The sequence below is a fragment of the Macaca fascicularis genome, chromosome 2 (genome assembly GCF_037993035.2).
Source record: "Macaca fascicularis isolate 582-1 chromosome 2, T2T-MFA8v1.1".
NCBI classification, from domain to species: Eukaryota; Metazoa; Chordata; class Mammalia; order Primates; family Cercopithecidae; genus Macaca; species Macaca fascicularis.
This window is the reverse complement of record NC_088376.1, coordinates 110547068-110569074: the sequence shown is the minus strand read 5'-3', so window position 1 is coordinate 110569074 and position 22007 is coordinate 110547068. Positions and strand designations below refer to the sequence as shown.

General features: G+C 42.0%; 1 protein-coding gene across 2 annotated transcripts in view; it reads left to right on the top strand.

Annotated features, from left to right (window-relative positions):
- The window catches only part of SMARCC1 (SWI/SNF related BAF chromatin remodeling complex subunit C1), a 194554-nt gene that overhangs the window by 137656 nt on the left and 34891 nt on the right, over positions 1 to 22007 (top strand). For both annotated transcript variants that reach the window (XM_045386359.3, XM_045386358.3), the window contains 3 exons: positions 2671 to 2785; positions 3757 to 3911; positions 17334 to 17468. In XM_045386359.3, the coding sequence (XP_045242294.1) occupies positions 2671 to 2785; positions 3757 to 3911; positions 17334 to 17468 (405 nt within the window). The remainder of the gene's footprint in view (positions 1 to 2670; positions 2786 to 3756; positions 3912 to 17333; positions 17469 to 22007) is intronic.

Here is a 22007-nt window from a genome sequence, read left to right as displayed (position 1 = left end):
TTTTTCATTTATTCACTGGGGAGAAGGTATATTCACTCCCTATCCTCTTCTTTTATATTTTAAACATCTAATTTCATTGTATTAGAAGAAGAAGGAATACAAATTTCCCACAAAAGAAGAGGGAATATGAATACACAAGTTGGGAATATGAATACAAAAGTTGTTCTTGGCCAGGCTCAGTGGCTCACGCCTGTAATCCCAGCACTTTGGGAGGCTGAGGTGGGCGGATCACAAGGCCAAGAGTTCGAGACCATCCTGGCTAACATGGTGAGACCCCATCTCTACTAAAAATACAAAAAAATTAGCCAGGTGTGGTGGTAGGCGCCTGTAGTCCCAGCTACTCAGGAGGCTGAGGCAGGAGAATGGTGTGAACCCGGGAGGTGGAGCTTGCAGTGAGCCGAGATCGTGCCACTGCACTCCAGCCCGGGCAACAGAGTGAGACTCCGTCTCAGCAACAACAGAAAAAAAGTTGTGGTTCTTGTGAATATCGAATTGTAAGGTTTGAGTCCTATACTTGTGCCAGAAGAGAATGACAGAATAATAAGTGATTTCCTATGAGGGCTAACTGCCTGCTGAAGAATCTTTAGAAAATAATTAATGAGAAGATGACATTTGAGGTAGGTTTTAAAGAGTAGGTAGAAATATAAAGATTGAAATAGAGGTTAGAAAATCAAAGATTCACACTGGTTGGGGAGGAGAGACACTAAAGCCAGTGTGTTAGTGGCTCAATCTCTCTTCTGTAGGAGACTGTAAATGCATCATGGGTGTGGCAGAACAGGAGGTTACAAAAGTCAGGATGTAGGCCTTTGTATTCCTTTTTTTTTTTTTTGGAGACAGAGTCTCACTCTGTCACCGAGGCTGGAATGCCATGGCGCAACCTTGGCTCACTGCAACCTCCGTTTTCTGAGTTCAAGTGATTCTCCTGCCTCAGCCTCCCAAGTAGCTAGAATTACAGCCACGCACCACCACATCCAGCTAATTTTTGTATTTTTAGTAGAGACGTGGTTTCACTACGTTGGCCAGGCTGGTCTCAAACTCCTGACCTCAGGTGATCCACCTCCTTGGCTACCCAAAGTGTTGGGATTATAGGTATGAGCCACCACGCCCAGCCTCTGGGCCTTTGTATTCCTAATGCTTTTACTGCACGTAGTGAGCAGTCAGTCACTATTTGAGTGAATATATATAAGCCAGGATTGAAGGTCTTGATTACATGTGGTATTCTAAAATTGTATATAGTCAAGGGGAGGGTGAGGGTAATAATGAAATTGATTATAGTTCCTGCAGCATTCTAAAGATGATATTTGTACTTCACATTGTTTATTTCATTTAATTCCTATAATAATCTCAGCTGGGTGTGGTGGCTCATACTTGTAGTCCCAGCTACTTGGAAGGTTAGAGGATCACTTGACACTAGGACTTTGAAACCACCCTAGGCACTGTATGGGGACCCTACCTCTAAGCAAACAATATAGCCTCATGAAGTCAGTGATAGTCAGTTGCAGTTTTTTCAGTTTCTAAAGCATGATCACTGATGTTCTCTCATGGTTCTTCCTGAAACTGTTAGCAGATGGCTGTATTAAAAGACTTTGTCAACTTTTCCAGCAGTATTTCAACTTCTTTGTTGATGGTGTGAAATTTAAAAGCTCTTAATTCTTTAAATCAGTAATTATTAAGTACACGCACACACACACACACGTGTATGTGGTGGTGGTGGGGTTTTTTTTCTTTTTCTTTTTCCTTTTTTTTCTTTTTGAAACGGAGTCTTGCTCAGTCCCTCAGGCTGGAGTGCGGTGGTGTGATCTCAGCTCACTGCAAGCTCCCCCTCCCGGGTTCACACCATTCTCCTGCCTCAGCCTCCCAAGTAGCTGGGACTACAGGCGCCCACCACTACGCCCGGCTAATTTTTTTGTTTTTTTAATACAACGAGGTTTCACCGTGTTAGCCAGGATGGTTTCGATTTCCTGACCTCGTCATCTGCCCGTCTCAGCCTCCCAAAGTACTGGGATTACAGGCGTGAGCCACCGCGCCCGGCTGGTGGTGGTTGTTTTTGAGATGGAGTCTCACTCTTGCTGCCTAGGCTGGAGTGCAATGGCGTGATCTTGGGTCACTGCAACCTCTGCCTCCTGGGCATTCAAGGGATTCTCCTGCCTCAGTCTCCCGAGTACCTGGGATGACAGGTTCCCATCACCATGCTCGGCTAATTTCTTTTTTGTATTTTTAGTAGAGACAGGGTTTCACCATGTTGGCCAGCTGATCTCAAACTACTGACCTCAGGTGGATCCGCCCGCCTCAGCCTCCCAAAGTGCTGGAATTATAGGTGTGAGCCACTGCACCCGGCCTGGCCTGTTTTTAGTCAACAAATAATATCAGTTCATTCCCTTCACTTTCCTTTGGGCATTGTAAACCTTGCTTTACAGCAGAGTATGCAGAGAGGGCAGTGACTCTGTGCTTCGGAGGAATATCTTGTGAGCACTCAAGTGTTGAAGTGGTAGAAAGTATTGCTCAGAATTTATTAGTTTTTTTCCAGCTGTTCTCTACAAGTCACTTTTGAATCTAGTCTACTTCTTGCCAAAAATATTGGAACCTTTTGCTAGTCTAAGATAATTACTCGTAAAAAGGTCTGGGGTTTTTTTGCTCACTGCCTGTCCTCTTGCTTTGTATCCCTTTCAGGCAGAAAACAAAGTGGAAAATGAAACAGATGAAGGTGATAAAGCACAAGATGGAGAAAATGAAAAAAATAGTGAAAAGGAACAGGATAGTGAAGTGAGTGAGGATACCAAATCAGGTAATTTGAGGAAACTCCTTATATATTCTTATGTGAAACTGTAAAAGGCACTGGAGAAATGAAGGTGGTTTATATAGAAATATTTCCCCTTTATTTTGGGTTTGTTTCTTAATGTAACAGTAAGTATGTAATTGAGTTTCATTTATCACATAGGTACTAATACTAATGCTGGTGGCTACACTTTTTCTCTGTGCTTTTAATATGTAGAACAACAAGTTATTCAGCAGTATTGAAGTCACCTCACAGACTTGCCATTTTATTTTCTGTGTCAGTTGCTGATACACCCCATCATGCCTGTCAGGCTTACAGAAGTAGTCTGTTGTCAGCTTCTGATTTCCTACAGACCCTAGAGTTCCTAGGGCATTTCATTGACTGATAGGCAAGTATGTTGGTTTTAGACTTAGTTCCCCTGAATTTTCCTTTATATATATATCCAAGGGACCTCCACATAGAACTTAGCAAAATGATAGGAAAACAAGTGTACTGTTTAGAAAACATGTCCCCCAATAGAGGCAAACCTAAATGCATGGAATGCCTCAACAGAACTCTTAAAAAGAAAAAAGCATTGGCCGGGTGCGGTGGCTCACGCCTGTAATCCCAGCACTTTGGGAGGCCGAGGCGGGTATTGAGGATATTGAGACCATCCTGGCTAACACGGTGAAACCCCATCTATACTAAAAATGCAAAAAATTAGCTGGGCGTGACGGTGGGCACCTGTAGTCCCAGCTACTTGGGAGGCTGAGGCAGGAGAATGGCGTGAACCCGGGAGGCTTGCAGCGAGCCGAGATCGCGACACTGCATTCCGGCCTGGGCAACTGAGCGAGACTCCGTCTCAAAAAAAAAAAGAAATGAGAAAAGCATTGACATCTCTTTGTCACATCAGTCCTAGTTTGTTACGGTGGTGGAGGTGAGGAGAAAGATGGATTTTTGAGACTGGGCACACTAGTAATAAAGCTTTCTGATATTTTCAGAAGAAAAGGAGACTGAAGAGAACAAAGAACTCACTGATACGTGTAAAGAAAGAGAAAGTGATACTGGGAAGAAGAAAGTAGAACATGAAATTTCCGAAGGAAATGTTGCCACAGCCGCAGCAGCTGCTCTTGCCTCAGCGGCTACCAAAGCCAAGGTTTGCCCCTGACAGCCCTTTTCCAGTGCTCTCTTAAGGCATGAATGGTCGTATTGTTTTTAGTTAATTGGGAACATTTAGTATAAAGAGCTTTGCTCCCAATAGAAGATGACTATTTGCTTGAATGGCATTTCTAGGTTAAGAAATCCACAGGAAGGAGGAGGGCGATAGAAATAGTAGATCCAGTCTAAAGGGTGACTTTCATTCCATTCATTGTATCATTTAGCCTTGTAAAGACTACAGAGAATGAAGGCAAATTTTGAAGTCTCTTTAAGGAACTGATTATCATTTTGTTTTTAATTTGCCTGCAGAACTTATCTTGGACTATTGTTCCAATAATTTCTATCAGATTGAAATATTTATGATATTCAAGACAAAAACCCGTTTCCTTGCCTAAATACTTCACCCTGATCTTACAGACTGAAAGGAGAGAGAGACCCTAAAATAGCTCTTTTTCTTCTTGAATTTGCCAGCTTTTCTGGGGGTGGTTTTTTCTATTTATAGTATTAGCTGCAGAGCATATTTAAGAAGACATGAGAATGTTATTTTCCTCTCTGTGTTAATTTAACATTTTAAGTAATTCTAAACATGAATATGTAAAGTTTTGAAAAATCTTTTCCCCTATTCTTCATTCTACTTCAGAAGTAGTTTCCTTCCATTATAGGATACCACATTTCAAGAAACAGTGATTACTAGAACATTGCTAATCATTTTATTTTGAACTGTTTTTGATCTCTTAATAAAGATGCTTTTTCATAGTCTTTAATTCCCTGGATCATTCATCTACTGTGAACTACTTCTGTAAGTGTTTAATCTGATGTGATGAACCAATTCAAACTACAAGATTACTGTTTTGAATGACCACCCATCTAACATAGAGACAATGGCGGTTAGGGAGGTGTTTACAGGCCGCAGCAAATGCTCAGTCAACCCAGACAGTTACCTGGCTGATCATCGTTATTATACTAACTTGAAGTCCTACAAATTCATACTACCTGCCTTTTTCCTAATAACTAAAACTAGCTAATACTTCCTAATAACTAAAATTAGCTCAAGAATCAGTAAGATATCTCCTGATCTTTCTGATTCTTGAGCTAATTTTAGTTGTTCTATCTCCCCTACATCCCCCTCACCTCTGGGAAGGTACATGCTTGCTTAAGTGACGACTAATATAACTTGACTCTTTTTCACCATTTGTCTGGTTTTGCTTTTTCATTGCAAACATCTTTTTTAGTCTGTCTTCTGCTACCCTGGAGTGTTTGGGCATCTCTTTGTCTCTGAGCTGTTTAAGTTCTTACTGTAATACTGTCATTAGGTGTTTCAGAGACCTTAAGGATTATTATTATTATTATTTTTTTTTTTTGGAGATAGAGTCTCACTCTACCCCCCAGGCTGGAGTGCAGTGGTGTGATCTTGGCTCACTGCAACCTTCACCTCCTAGGTTTTCAAGCGATTCTCCTGTCTCAGCCTCCCAAGTAGCTGGGATTACAGGCGCCCACCACTATACCCGGCTAACTTTTGTATTTTTAGTAGAGACAGGGTTTTACCACATTGGTCAGGCTGGTCTCGAACTCCTGACCTCAGGTGATTCATCTGCCTCAGCCTCCCAAAGTACTGATATTACAAGTGTGAGACACTGTGCCCAGACTCTCACCTTATAAATGAGGAGCTAGAGGTGGAGAGGGCTTTCTCCTTTGTGCCCTTCCTCAGTCTTCAAACCTGCAACCTCAGCTCATTTTTTATTCTTGGTTCCTTCATTTTCCATAGCTATTCAGCCAGCAAATCCTTCATGGTGCTTTAGATCACTGGCTAATGTTCAACTGCCCACTCAGGTCAGCATCTCTTAATCTTTTGCCTGTCTTCTCAGTCCCATTCTCTAACCTGCAGCCAGTGTAATCTTTTTGCTTTTTAACTTGTTCTTAAGTATAACTCACATTCAAATAAATGGACATACTTAAGCCTACACCTTTGTGAATTTTTGACAAACTGAGCCCACCCATGTCACAAGCATCCATTTTAATAAACAACATACCAGCCCCTCCAGAAGCTTCCTCTTATTCCAGTTACTTTGCGTTCCCTGGAGAGTAATCACTAGTCTGTCTCATTACACTGTAGATTAGTTTATCCTTTTTTTTTTTTCCACTTCATATAAATGGAATCCTACATTATTCACAGAAATCTTTAAAAATGCAAATAGGAGCATGTTGCTTTCTTCAGTAACCTCCCTATCTCTCTCAGGTTACAATTTCAAACTCTTTAGTAGAGAACTTAGGATTTTTCTATAATCAGGACCCTACTTAATTCTCAACTCTCATTTCATACCTGTCCTTCTTGAACTGTTTCTTGTAGCTCTGCCAAACAGAATTTATTCTTTTATCTCTATCTAAGCTTTTTCGGACATTCTTTTCTTACAGAGCATGGTTTTTTCTTTCTATTATTTCTTCTCTTTTTAAAATTTTTTTTTGTAGAGACTGGGTTTTGCCATGTTACCCAGGCTGGTCTGGAGCTCTTGGGCTCAAGAGATTTGCCCACCTTGACCTCTCAATGTGTCAAGATTATAGGTGTGAGCCACCTCACCTGGCCAATGTCTCCTCTTGTTATCACTCTGCTGTGCTTCAGTATATGTTGCCATAGGAAGAACTGAAATGGTAGATTACCTTTTAAAAGTTTCACGAGGCTGGGTGCAGTGGCTCACACATGTAATTGCAGCACTTTAGGAGGCCAAGGCAGGAGGATCACTTTTGCTCAGGAGTTCAGAACCAGCCTGTGCAGCATAGTGAGACTCTATCTCTACAAAAAAGAATTTTTTTAAAAGTTTCACAAATGCTTCATGATGTTTTCCTCTGGCCTCATAGCTGTTAATATGAGCAACTTTGGGCACAAAAGATTTGCCTGGTATGCACTACTGATTATCTTACAATGGCCTGACTCCTTCACTGCAGAGAAACTACTTTTATGGATCATTTGGCCTGCCTCTTCACTATTCCATACAAAATTTAAAAGGTGTCCAAAGAAGAATTTCTCTCCAGGTCACTGAATTTTCACTCCCTCATCATCATTCACTCTTCTATTTACTAGGAGCTCGTATCTTCATACTCAAAACACCTAGGTTTCCCTCTGAGTTACGAAAGTGTACAAATGCTCATGCTGCACGACTTGGCACATGTGAACCTTTCAGTGCCACTTACAGCTGGATCTGATAAATTTGATAGCACACATAATCATTTTCATACTACATGGTACTTAGGGGGGTAAGGATTCCACTGAAATTACTATAATTAATATTAACTTATGTAGCCAGTCCAAGTTTCTCTTATTCTCATTTTCTTCTTCTGTGTCTGTAAACAGCTTTGTTATTAAAAGTTTTCCGTAAGAATCTTTTGTCATACAGACGTGGAGTGATAATTAGAGATTCTAGATCTATCTCCTAAATAGATGAGGTGGCATGCTTTATGGCTTCTATTATTGCCCCCTGAAAGGTTCTTCAAGAGCATGTCCATTTTTTCACTGCACCTGCTGACAGGCTGTGAATTGTCTCAACTAAAGGAGTGATGTGTGGGTGTAAGCAGAAGTACCATTGTTTGGATGCTTTGGATCCTTACCATCTGGGTCTTTAGGCTTAGAGGAGAAGGAAGGCCCCAGAACTATTGCCAGAATAAACTGTAAATCCACCATATTAGAGCATGTTCTCTTTTTGTCAGCAATAGTAGGTTCAGTTCTTCCAAGAAAGCAGAGATCACATTTTCTTAAAACCACAGATACTTCCTTTGGATTTATTCTACAAACCACCCCATGTCCACGTTTTCCAAAATGGCGTAAGTAGGTTTGTATTCGTGGCAACATGGTAATTGGATATTAGCTCTGGGACAACGGGAAGACTCTTTCTTACCCCTCAGAAACGTCTCATAACTTGATGCATTGTTTCTGCAATTTCTCATTCTTTTCGTTCTCTCTCTCCTCTCTTTCTCTCATTCATTCTTGCTTTCTTCTTTCTCTCTCCCTCTCTCTCTTTTTCTTTCTCTCACTCGCTTGCTTGCTTGCTTTGTCAGGGTCTTGCTCTGTCGCCCATGCTAGAATGTGGTGATGTGATCACGGCTCGCTGTAGCCTTCATGTCCTGGGCTCAAATGAGATCCTTTCACCTCAGCCTCTCGAGTAGCTGGTTCCACAGACATGTGCCACCACACTCAGCTAATTTTAAATTTTTTTGTAGAGGCAGGGTCTCCCTATGTTGCCCAGGCTGGTCTTAAACTCCTGGTGCCAAGCAATCCTCCCACCTCAGCCTCCCAATGTGCTGGGATTACCGGTGTCAGCCACTGCTTCCAGCATGAAATTCTTTCTGGAGGTGTGAAAATTGTCATTATATATTTTAGTCACAAGGCTTTAACAGACAAGGGTTGATTGAAATTGATTTACACTAAGCATGTTGATCATTGTTACCATACCTTAATAATCCTATTGAGAAGAGACAGAAGGAAAAAATAGCCCATTTGATCATTTTGCCTACAGTTAGTCCTGTTCAGTTTCATTTTTGTATGACTACATAGAAAGTAATTTCTGTTCTACTTGTTGGAATTCATGCTTTGTAATGCAAAATTTGCCTCAACCCTATTCTAGCTGGATTATTACTTCTCATTAATCACTTATCTCAGGTTGTTTCTTCTATGTTCCATGTATTAGGGATCCCCAACCCCAGTGGCTTGTTAGGAACTAGGCCACACAGTGGGAGGTGAGTGTCAGAGCGAGTGATAGCAAGCATTAATGCTGAGTTTTGCCTCCTGTCAGATCAGTGGTGGCATTAGATTCTCATAGGAGTGCAAACCCTTTTGTGAACTGTGCATGTGAGGGATCTAGGTTGTGTGCTTCATGTGAGAATCTAATGCCTGATGATCTGAAGTGTAAAAGTTTCGTCCTGAAACCACCCGCCACCCCCACCCTGCCCCGTAGAAAAATTGTCTTTCACCCTTTTCCATGAAACCTGTCCCTGCTGCCAAAAAGGTTGGGGACTGCTGCCGTGTATCTTCTGTGGCACCATCCCAGACCTCATCATTCTTCTTAGGTCTGTAAAGCCAATATGTGAAGGGTTGGGCCTCTCCCTGTAGCTTCTCCCTGAAACACCCTGGTCATCACTGTTGCCAGACCTTTCAAGAATCCATGATCTGAGCATCCGCTATATTCCTGTTTCAGTTATTTATTGCTATGTAAACTATGTAACTACCCTTGAAGTTAGTCGTTTAAAACCTCAGTCATTTTATTATCTGTCATGATACTGCAGTGAGGAACTTGGGCAGGCTTAGCTGGCAAAATGTGCTCCATGTCGCATTGACCAGAGTCACTCAGTACTACCTCATGGCTGGGCTGTTAGAGAGGGCCAGAGACAACTTCATTTATATGCCTATGCCTAGGCTGAGATGGCTACCATCACTCTCTATACATCCTTCCTAAGAAGCAGGTGTAAGGTAGTCTCCAGGAGTAGTTGGACTTTTTACAAAGCTTAGAACTTTGAGAGAAGAATGTCACAAGCAGCAAGGAGGAGGATCTGCCAGTGGCTTATGACTTGGAGCCCCAAACTGACACAGCATAATTTCTGCCCTACTCTACTGGTGAAATGTTCTGTCCAAATTCAAGGTAAGGGGACAAGGTAGAAGATGTGCCACCTTAACCCACCACAGTCTGCTCTCTTATCATAAATTGTATACCTTTCCCCCACTGAAAAATAGATCTCTCATGACTTTATCTCATTATCATATCAAGCTGAGGTTGGAAGTCTTATGTAAATCAGGTCCACGTACAGATGAGGCTCTTTAGGAGTGATTCCTATTTACCTATTTACAGCTTCTTGAATGCTGATACTGTAATTTGAAGATTTTCTGCACTGGTATAACAGGGGTGAGACACATCAAGGTTAACTGCACTCCGTTCAAGGAGGGTTTGAATTGAAGACATAAAACAGTCATACTTCATGGCAAATTTGAAATCTAGCCAGGCACACATTTCCAGTTCCTTCATCAGGGCCCAGTCCTACTCGCAGAATTGTTCTCCACACAGTTTGACTCGGCCCTCTGGGCTTTCAGTTTTTTCAGTTTTTTCTTCTGAGTCTTTTTCCTTTTCCATTAAAAAATTAGCAGAGTTTTGCTTCTTGGCCTGCATTCTACTTTTAGGCCCAGTTTATATTCTTTCTACTTCAGTTCAAGGTATTATACCTTTTTAAGAACTTTGTGGGAATTCTGTGTTTAAAATGTAATCCCCACTTTGGGAGGCTGAGGTGGGCAGATCATTTGAGGGATGTCAGGAGTTCAAGACCAGCCTGGCTAACATGGTGAAACCCCATGTCTACTAAAAATACAAAAATTAAGCCAGTCGTAGTGACACGTGCCTATAGTCCCAGCTACTTGGGAGGCTGAGGCATGAGAATCACTTGAACCTGGGAGGCGGAGGTTTCAGTGGTCTGAGATCACGCCACTGCATTCCAGCCTGGGGACAGAGTGAGACTCTGTCTCAAAAAAAAAAAAAGTAATTCCCATTAGACAAAAGCCACACCTATATTTTCTTGCCTATATAGTTCCCTTTTTGCCCTAGTCTTAGTTAAGATGTTATGAGAACAAAGCCCTCAATTTTTGCCTAGTCTTAGTTAAGATGTTATGAGAACAAAGCCCTTAATTTTTGGATCCCTTTTTGTCTAGTTGGAGGGATCTTAGATTTGTAACTTCAGTAATGATGATACAAAGAAATTGAGAGGTAAACTCGTAGAGGTGACACAGAAAACTAGTTTAAAACTAGGGACAGTAGTTAAAAACAAATATTTCAGCACAGTGATATGAACTAGGCAGAAAACAAAAGCAGAGGCAGTTATTCCTGAAAGATCATAAAGAGCTTGGTTAGGAAATTGTGGGAAAAGTCAAGTGTCCAAACATGGGAGTTCAGAAAGAAAGGAAAGAGTGATGTAGGCAGAATAAAAATAAATATTGGCTGTGTGAAAACTTTCCAAATTTGATGAAAACTTTAACTTCCAGACCTAAGAAGCTCAATAAAAGAATATATATATAGAGGAGACATGCTGTAAAGATGTTTAGACCCAGCACAGTGGCTCACACCATAAGCCCAGCACTTTGGGAAGCTGAGGCAGGAGGATTGCTTGAGGCCAGGAGTTAGAGACCAACCTGGGCAACAGAGAGAGACCCTGTCTCTACAAATAAAGTTTTTAAAAGTTGGCCATGCATGGTCGTGTAATGCCTATAATCCTACCTACTCGGGAGGCTGAGGCAGGAGGATCTCTTGAGCCGAGGAGTTTGAGGTTACTGCGAGCTGTGATTTCACCGGTGCACTTTATCCTGGGCGACAGTGAGACCCTGTCTCAAAAAAACGTCTAAAAGATGCTTAGAGGCCCTCATGTCTAGTAGAAAGGTCTAAGTCATATACTCAAGACTCTTAGAAGTCCTACTATAAATACCATTCAAAAAGCTTTATAGCTGCACCTTGAGCTATTTACCTTCAGGTCATCCTTTGCTGGTAGTGCTCTGGATTGGATCTTTCTCCCAAAGCCATTTCTTAGCTTCAGACTCTGCTGGAAGGAACCAGACATGAGAAATAATGTTTTATTCAAACCCTGCTTTTTCATATTTCCTCTAAATTCTGCCTGAAAACCTAATAGTTTTTTTTTTTTTTTTTTTTTTTTTTTTGAGACGGAGTCTTGCTCTGTCACCCAGGCTGGAGTGCGGTGGCTGGATCTCAGCTCACTGCAAGCTCTGCCTCCCGGGTTCAGGCCATTCTCCTGACTCAGCCTCCCGAGTAGCTGGGACTATAGGCGCCCGCCACCTCGCCCGGCTAGTTTTTTGTATTTTTTAGTAGAGACGGGGTTTCACCGTGTTAGCCAGGATGGTCTTGATCTCCTGACCTCGTGATCCACCCATCTTGGCCTCCCAAAGTGCTGGGATTACAGGCGTGAGCCACCGCGCCCGGCCAATAGTTTTTCTTTACTTCCATGTTCTTCTACCTGCTTACAATAAAATAGAAAAAGAATTTTTCCATTCTGCCTGGAAATGCCCCAACCATATCCTCAAGTGTATTAATTACCCTTTCTATTTCCATATGACTAGAGATGATGGTGTTTCCAAAAGTTGTGCTACTAGATAATAAAGATCTACTTCTTCAACCTTCAATACTGTTTTCCTCTCTTTATATACCTACTGATGGTTTTCTTAAAGCCCTTTCAGCTTACACCCACTATGTGGTCCCAAAGCCAAAGAGGAGCATTTTAGGTTTCTGTTACAAAAGCTCCCCATTTCCAGATAACCAAATTATTTTACAATAGCAAAATTGAGTAGTTTAAAACATAACAATTTATTAAATCTCATAATTTTGTTAAATTTTAACACCGAACAGCTGGGCAGTTCTGCTTCATGTATCAGTTGAGTCATTTAGCAGTCTTAACTTCATAGGTAGGTTTATGTAGGTCTGAGACGGCTTCATTAGAATCCTAGTCCTTGGCAGGGGTAACTGAGGTTTTTTTCCGCTCCATGTAGTCTCAGAATTTCTCTTTGTGGTGTTTCCAGCAGGGTGATCATACTTTGTACATGGCAACTTGAGACTCCCAGAGAGAACATTCCAAGAACAGGACATGAAAGTTTCCAGGATTGTAAGGCCTGGGCTTAGAAAAGGCTACCACTAATTTTTATTGGGCAAGGCAGAGAGCCTGTCTTGATCTGCCTCTTAATGAAATAAAGGCCAGTGAACTTGTGGCTATCTTTAATCTACCACAAGTCCCTTCTAAGAATTACCCAGGAAAGTATCCACTGAAGTATCAGTTATTCCAAAGATGCACTGGAAAATAATTCATGGGCCTTTGGGTTTGGAATTTAAATTTTTGGTTCCAGCTCTGCCATTTACTAGTCTCTTTTTTCTTTTTCTTTCTTTCTTTTCTTTTTTTTTTAAAGACGGGGTTTCGCCAGGCACAGTGGCTCACGCCTGTAATCCCATCCCTTTGGGAGCATCACTTTGGGAGGCTGAGGCAGGCAGATCATGTCTCTACTAAAAATACAAAAATTAGCTGGGCTTGGTGGTGGGCGCCTGTAATCCCAGCTATTCGGGAGACTGCGGCAGGAGTGTCACTGGAACCTGGAAGGTGGAGGTTATAGTGAGTCGAGATTACGCTACTGCACTCCAGCCTGGGCGACAAAGCTAGACTCTGTCTGAAAAAAAAAAAAAAAAAAAAAGACGGGGCTCGCTCTGTCACTTAGGCTGGAAATGCTGTGGCAAGATCACAGCTCACTACAGCCTCAAACTCGCAGACTCACATGATCCTTCCTCCTCAGCCTCCTGAGTAGCTGGGACTATAGGAATGTGCCACCATTCCTGGCTAATTTTTTTTATTTTTTTGTAGAACGGGGTCTCATGTTGCCCTGGTCTCAAACTCCTGGTCTCAAGCGATTCTCCTGCCTCAGCCTTCCAAAACACTGGAATTACAGATGTGGGCAACTGCAACTGGCGTGTTTTCAGTGAACTTCTTGGTGATACAAATGTTTTTAATTTGATGAGGTCCAACCTAATTTTCTCTTTTATTGTTTGTGCTCTTTACATGTCTCGAAATCTTTGGCTTAACCTAAGATCATTTAGATATACTTTGTTTTTTCTTCTAAGAATTTTTTATTGTATACTTTTATATTTAGATCTGTGATCCACTAAGTCAATTTTTGTGAGTGATGTGAGATAGGAGTCTAAATTCATTCTTTTGTATTGGATATTCAGTTTTCCCAGCTCCATTTGTTGACCTACCCCAACCCACCTTTAAACTTTTATTATGAAAGTATTAAAATATATATAGAAGTAGACTGGGCACGGTGGTTCATGCCGGTAATCCCAGCACTTGGGGAGGCCGAGACAGGCAGATCATTTGAGCTCAGGAGTTTGAGACTAGCCTGGGCAACCTGGCAAAACCCTGTTTCTACCAAAAATACAAGTTAGCTGGGTGTGGTGGTGTGCGCCTGTAGTCCTAGCTACTTGGGAGGCTGGTCTTTTTTCCTTTTTTCCTTTCTTTTTTTAAATTGTAAAAATAAAATAAAAATAAAGAAGGGATTTTGCCATGTTGGCCAAGTTGGTATCAAACTCCTAGCCTCGAGTGATCCACCCACCTCGGCTTCCTGAAGTGCTGGGATTAGAGGCATGAGCCATAGCACCTGCCCAGATTCTGTCTTTAAAAAAAAGAAAGAAAAAGAAATTAAAAAAAAAGAATATATACAGAAGTAGACAAAGTAGTAAAATGAGTCTCTGTGTACACATTATCTAGCTTTGGTTATCAAGTTCTTACCAGTCTTGTTTCATTTGTCTCAATTTATTTTATTTTCTGAGAAAGTGTCTTGCTCTGTCGCCTAGGCTGGAGTGCTGTGGCGCGGTCTTGGCTCACCACAGCCTCCGCCTCCTGTGATTACAAGTGTGTGCCACTACATCCAGCTAATGGTTTGTTTTGTTTTGTTTTGTTTTGTATTTTTAGTACAGACAGGGTTTTACTATGTTGGCCAGGCTGGTTTTGAACTCCTGGCCTTCTGTGATCCATCCACCTTCTCAAAGTGCTTGGATTATAGGCATAGGCATGAGCTTCTGTGCCCAGCCTCAGTTTATTTTTGAATCATTGCTTGCCCTATAAACTCAGAGTTTCTTTCTTAGGTTGGGTCTGTGACTTTTGAATCTAAGGTCTTTTTACCTTTTTCTGATATTACATTACTTGAGCTAGAACACATACCTCAGTAGCATGTGTAGGAAGTGAACTTTTTAGTCCTTGATTTCAGGAATGTCTGTTCTATATTCACACTGTTACAGGTTGCTGTACAGGAAATTCTAGTTTGAAATTCATTAGCTCTGAGTTGAAAGGCATTTTACCATTATTTTCAACATCTGATATTACTCTTAAGAAGTCTGATACAGTCCAATTTTTGGGGTAACCTGTTTTTTTGGGACGGTGCCTTTCCAAAAGCTTGTAGGATTGTCTATGTCTTGTGTTCTTAAAACTTCAGTAATGTTTCTTGCTATGGATCTTTTTAATTTTTTTGATACTTGCTGCCCACCCGCTTTTTTTTTTTTTTTTTTTTTTTTTTTTTTTTTTTTGAGATGGAGTCTTGCTCTGCCACCAGGCTGGAGTGCAGTGGAGGGATCTCAGCTCACTGCAACCTCTGTCTTCTGGCTTTAAGCGATTCTTATGCCTCAGCTTCCCAAGTAACTGGGATTACAGATGTGCACCACCACGCCCAGCTAATTTTTTTTTTTTTTTTTTTTTTGAGACGGAGTCTCGCTCTGCCGCCCAGGCTGGAGTGCAGTGGCCGGATCTCAGCTCACTGCAAGCTCCGCCTCCCGGGTTCACGCCATTCTCCTGCCTCAGCCTCCCGAGTAGCTGGGACTACAGGCGCCCGCCACCTCGCCCGGCTAGTTTTCTGTATTTTTTAGTAGAGACGGGGTTTCACCGTGTCGGCCAGGATGGTCTCGATCTCCTGACCTCGTGATCCGCCCGTCTCGGCCTCCCAAAGTGCTGGGATTACAGGCTTGAGCCACCGCGCCCGGCCTAATTTTTTTTATTTTTAGTAGAGACAGGGTTTTTGCTATGTTGGCCAGGCTGGTCTCCAACTCCTGATCTCATGTGATCTGCCCACCTAGGCTTCCCAAAGTGCTGATGTTGCAGGCGTGAACCACCACGGCTGACCAGTGACCTGCAGTTTTAAAAGGAAATATTTTCATATTATTTTATTGAATAATACTTGAAGACCCTATTTTCGTATTATTTTATGAATAACACTTGAGGACCCCCTTTCCACCTACCACCCTCCCCCCCTGTTCCTGCATAAATCTCAAAAACAAACAAACAAACAAACAAACAAACATTTTCTTTCAAACCAGCTGAGTTCTAGGAGTCACATTCTCATAAAAAGACCAGAAATTGATAACATTATTATCTTCAAAGGAAGAGTTATTGATGTATAGCTGACAGAAGTGAGGAGACCTACTTTTTATTTTATACCTGTTTGTAACTTTTCAGTTTATATCATGTACATAAATTTTTTTGTTCAAAAATATAAATTGTATAACATTGTACAGTGATAATGGCTTGAGTTACATAATTGTTTAAAGTTTTGGTGTCATTGATGTAGCTCATTGTAGTTTAGGGTGGCACACATGATCATTAATAGCTATAAAACCTCATTTTCACCTCTTGTCTACATTTCTGAATCTTTCTGCAAATGGGTCTCCATATCTGTAAAACTACAGTTTTTATTTTCAACTGTAGATGAACAAAAAACTAGGCTTTCGTCTAAGTGTTAGGTCTCAGCATAGTTCCCAAAAGCCTATATTAAGTTCCTCTTGCATGGTTGCTCCTAGGTTCTATAGGAAACCTAAGATCATTAAGAGATCAGTAAAGTAGCCGCTTCATGCTGTTTCTTAAGACCTTGGGAAGATGCGTACTGTGACATGCACAGCTGTGGCATGTCACAGCTACTCAGGAGGCTTAGGCAGAAGGATCACTTCAGCCCAGGAGTTGGAGGCCAGCCTGAGCAACATAGGTTTTTTTTTTTTTTTTTTTAATGACCCTGCTGCTGCTGCTGCTTTTTTTTTTTTAAAAAAAGCCTTGTGCAGAAGCAAGATAAACACGTAAATTCAGCAGGCGTAATAAAAGTGAATGAAAAATGGTGCTGGGAGTTTGTTGGGGAAGTTCTTGGAAGTCTGTAGAGGGTGGGATTGATTACTGGCTAGTAGTTAGGGTCTTAAGCAGATACAAGTAATGTGGCATCTTCCTCTTTGTGCTGTTGAGTTGGCAAGAAGCATGAGTAGGAGTCACCATCGGTCTTGCGGAAAGGAGTGGTAGTCTTCCAGAGTACCTTTCTGTTTAGTACTGTATTTATTTTTCCAGCTATGGATCTGGACCTGGAATTACAGGTGAAATATTGTTTTCCCTTTTGTTTCCACACGTGAGGTCTGCTCACCAAAGAGAAGGGAGAGGCTTTTGTAAGAGTGTCAGGTGCTGAGGAGATCACTGCCTGCCTGCCTGCCTGCCAACCCGTGGAAAAGTCTTAGGGAGGAAAGGATAGTGAGGGGACAGACCGAGTGCCAGGATGGGATGGTAGGTGGCAAAGTACCTCCTGTCCTCATCTTTGGCCCATCAGGGTCCTAGTTTGCCCTCTCCTTCTTGATAGGCCTTTTGAAGGTAGTAGTTTACCACATGAGGCATTTCCTTTAATCTTTTAAGGGTTGGTTTATCTGTTTAAGGACCAGAAATTCAGAGACGTTATTTTAGATTGAAATAAATGTTTAGTAGAAACGTACAAAGGAGACATATAGGGTACCATTGTAAATTATATAATCTCCACTTTGCATATTGTCAGCATTTTCTTAATGTTCTTTAAGCAAATGTTTACCTAAATAGCTTGAATGATCTTTACCCTTAGCACCTGGCTGCAGTGGAAGAAAGAAAGATCAAGTCCCTGGTAGCTCTGTTGGTTGAGACACAAATGAAGAAACTAGAGATCAAACTTCGACATTTTGAAGAGCTGGAAACTATCATGGACAGAGAGAAAGAAGCTGTAAGTATTTGGAATTTTATAGTGGCTTTTTCATGATTAAACCTTGGTCACTTTTCACAAAACACAAGTTAGGTAAAATAAATGGTAGCCTGTTCTCTTGGTCTCCATGGCTAACTTCTGTCCTTTTTCCTATGTTTGATTTGCCATTTCAAAAGGATTATTAGCCAGTGATGTTAAGTAAAAGGTACTCTGTTAACTTTCTAAAGCTAATTCTCTAAATCTCAGCTTCTTGTACATGTTGGCTGTGAAGATACATGATGATATTAAATTCTTCCTTCTACAAAACTTAGAGTTTTATTTCATTACCTACTTGTTACCAATAAAGTAGAAACTGTATAACTCCATTTTCTTTTTTTTTTTTTTTTTTTTTTTTTGAGACGGAGTCTCGCTCTGTAGCCCAGGCTGGAGTGCAGTGGCCCGATCTCAGCTCACTGCAAGCTCCGCCTCCCAGGTTCACGCCATTCTCCGGCCTCAGCCTCCCGAGTAGCTGGGACTACAGGCGCCGCCACCTCGCCCGGCTAGTTTTTTGTATTTCTTAGTAGAGACGGGGTTTCACCGTGTTAGCCAGGATGGTCTCGATCTCCTGACCTTGTGATCCACCCGTCTCGGCCTCCCAAAGTGCTGGGATTACAGGCTTGAGCCACCGCGCCCGGCCCATAACTCCATTTTCTGATTCAGGAATTTTTTCTTTTTTTCTTTTTTTTTTTTTTTTTAAGTTTTAATTTTTATTTCAGATTCAGAGGTACTTGTGTGGGTTTGTTACATGGATATATTGTATGATGCTTAGGTTTAGGCTTCTATTGAAGCTGTCACCCAAATAGTTAACATAGTACCCAATATGTAGCTTTTCGGTCTTTCACCCTTTTCTCCTCTTCCCCTTTTGGAGTCACCATTGTCTATTGTTTCCATCTTTATGTCTGTATATGCCCAGTGTTTAGCACCTACATAAAACTGAGAATATGGCCGGGCACGGTGGCTCAAGCCTGTAATCCCAGCACTTTGGGAGGCCGAGACGGGCGGATCACGAGGTCAGGAGATCGAGACCATCCTGGCTAACACGGTGAAACCCCGTCTCTACTGAAAAATACAAAAAACTAGCCGGGCGAGGTGGCGGGTGCCTGTAGTCCCAGCTACTCGGGAGACTGAGGCAGGAGAATGGCATAAACCCAGGAGGCGGAGCTTGCAGTGAGCTGAGATCCGGCCACTGCACTCCAGCCCGGGCCACGGAGTGAGACTCCGTCTCAAAAAATTAAAAAAAAAAAAAAAACAACTGAGAATATGTGCCATTTTTTGTTTCTGGGTTAATTCACTTAGAATAATGGCCTCCAGCTGAATCTATGGTGGTGCAAGGGACATAATTTCATTCTTTTTTTTTAATGGCTGTGTAGTATTTCATAATGTATATGTACCACATTTTCTTTGTCCAGTCCACAGTTGATGGGCACCTAGTTTGATTTCACATCTTTGCTATTGCGAATGGAGCTGCAGTAAGCATGCACATGCAGGTGCATTTTTGGTAAATTGATGTATTTTCCTTTTTTCTTTCTGAGACAGAGTCTTTTTTCTTTCTGTTGCCAGGCTGGAGTGCAGTGGCACAATCTCAGCTCACTGCAGTCTCTGCCTCCCGGGTTCAAGCAATTCCCCTACCTCAGCCTCCATAGTAGCTGGGACTACAGGCACGTGCCACCACGCCCAGCTAATTTTTGCATTTTTAGTAGAGATGGAGTTTCACATGTTGGCCAGGATGGTCTCTATCTCTTGACCCCATGATCTGCCCACCTCAGCCTCCCAAAGGGCTGGGATTACAGGCATGAGCCACCATGCCCGGCCAAACAATTTATTTTCTTTTGGGTATATACTCAGTAATGGGATTACTGGGTTAAATAGTAGTATAGTTGAATAATATTTTTATTTCTTTGAGAAACCTCCAAACTGCTTTCCACACTGAACTAATGTACGGTCTCATCAGCAGTATGTAAGTGTTCAGAGATTTTCTTGATTCCTTGACTTCTTCAAAATAAATACTAGAAAGTAGAACTTAATCTCATCTTGAATTAGGAACCACATTTTCTCTTATCTTCCCTCAGATCCATCCTTGGGCTTTCTCACACTTCTCTTCCCTCTCCTATACTGAATGGTAACTGAAATTAGGCCCATCTGGAGTCTTGTACCTAGCATTCCCTGGAACAGAAATTTTTGACATAAGGTCATGGCCCAAACAGGGCCAAGAGAATTATGAAAAGGGCCAAAAGTGAGAGTGGAAGTCATAGAAAGTAAGAAATTGGTTATCTTGGGAGAAGTTCTAGAGAAAAAGAGATTAAGTAAGCTCTTTGTGGGGAAAAAAAAAAAATTTTTTTTTTTTTTTTAAACGGAATCTTACTGTGTCACTCAGGCTGGAGTGCAGTGGCATGATCTCAGCTCACCACAACCTCCACCTTCCAGGTTCAAGTGATTCTCCTGCCTTAGTCTCCCGAGTAGCTGGGATTATAGCCATGCACCACCACGCCCAACTAATTTTTTGTTTTTTTAGTAGAGACAGGGTTTCACTGTGTTGCCCAGGCTGGTCTCGAACTCCTGAGCTCAGGCAATCTGCGTGCCTCAGCCACCCAAAGTGCTAGGATTACAGGCGTGAACCACCGCACCTGGCCAAAAATACATTTTTTTGAGTTGACTGGAGAAAGAATTAGTGACTCCCTAAGCATGGGCTAAATTTGAGCATTTTAGTTAGGGCTTTTTCCCTCTGACTATTTTGACTTTTTTATCTACATATGAGATTCTGACTCCAAATGGTAGAACTTTAAAAAGAAATTATTCCAGAATACTGATCATTTTAGGATCACTGTTTACATTTGCCTAAGTATCTTCTTGCATTATTTAAAGTGTTTCTTAGTGGCCCAAGCAAGTCCTCTGTTGAACTCATGATGAGCAGCCCAGTACCTGTCACTATAGCCCTATCCATTTTGTCCTAAGACCATCTGGCCCCATGAGTAGGAAGAAGCTGCTTCAGTAGCTCTCCTACCCCAGCTCTATACCACCCCACCCTCAGTTCCCTGATTAGGAAGGAGCCTAATCAGAGACTTACTGTGCCTCTCACTCCATGCTCTACATCTGTCATTGAGCTTTTGTCTATGTAAGCATCTCTCACACCATTGACCCTCTCCTGCCCTGGGAGCTCATGAGACCTCTGTTTCATCTCTGTCACCCTCTGTGTATGCTGGACCAAATGCAGGCTTCCTTCACAGCCTTACTCTCCTTGCCACCTGTTTGCTTTCTGCTTCTCTGGCCAAGAAGGCCCTTTGCCCCACTTTTTGCCTACCTCCTGCATTCCTCAGCTATGGGTGGCATGGCCTTCACATTTACTGCTATGGCAGTCTCACAAAGCACTTAATTGTACTGTAATCACCAGTTCATGTGTTCGCATTTCTGTACCAGAGTGTATACTTTTTGAGGGTAGGGACTTAATCAGATGTCTTTTTTAACACAGAAGTAGCACATCAGAGGCCCTTACTTAAATGAGTGTGTGCCAGCATTGTTGGCGTAGTTGGGAAAGTGGAAAGGGTAATCCACCCTTAAAGACTTATTTTAATGGGAGAAACAGTCAACAAATAATGACAATACAGTATGCTTGTATAGTACAGCAGTTGTACAGATGGTGCTATGGGAACAGAAAGGAGGCATCCCCAGGAGATGGGGAGAGGGAGAAGTTATCAGAGAAAATGTCCTACAGGTGGAGCTTTGGGGGATGAGTCTTTGTGTTTATCTTTCTCTTATAAGCTTCCCTTTTGACATTTTACGGATTTTCTTAGAGGACCTGGAGTAATAGGGGGGCTGTAATATAGTGGAGTGGATTATTGGTATATGCAGAATTCAAATGATGGTTGGGTAGATCCCACTGGCAACAAGACGTCTTGCTGTCATTTGCAAAGTGTAAGTGATCCATTAATCTTGAATATTGAGGCGACCCTGAGCACTTAAATAATATATCTAGTTTGGCAAGGAGCTCTTTCCTCAGCACTAAGTTGCTTTGTCTTCAAAGAATGAACCTGCTGGTCCCCCAGTTTTTTAAACCTTCTGATGCACCCGTTGTCTGTCCCCTAAGAATAGCAGAGTTCGTATCCCCTTTCCACTTCTGTCCACTGGCCCCCAGACACCAAGGGGCAATGTGTAACTGCTCCACTTCTCTCAGGCCTGCAGAAGTTTCCTTGTGTGGTGTATATTTTTTAAATAACTGCTTAAATTATGTAACTTCACTATTTTTTCTCTTTTGACTTTTTTTTTGGGGGGATAGGGCTCACTCTGTTGCCCAGGCTGGAGTATAGTGGTGCAGTCATAGCTCACTGCAGCCACAAACTCCTGGGACTCACGTGATCCTCCCTCCTCAGTCTCCCAAGCAGCTGGGACTACAGGCATGAGACACTGTGACCAGCTAATTTTTTTTTTTTTTTTTTTTTTTTAAATAGAGACAGGATCTTGCCATGTTGCCCAGGCTGGTCTCAAACTCCTGGCCTCAAGCAATCCTCCTGCCTCCTCCTCCCAAGG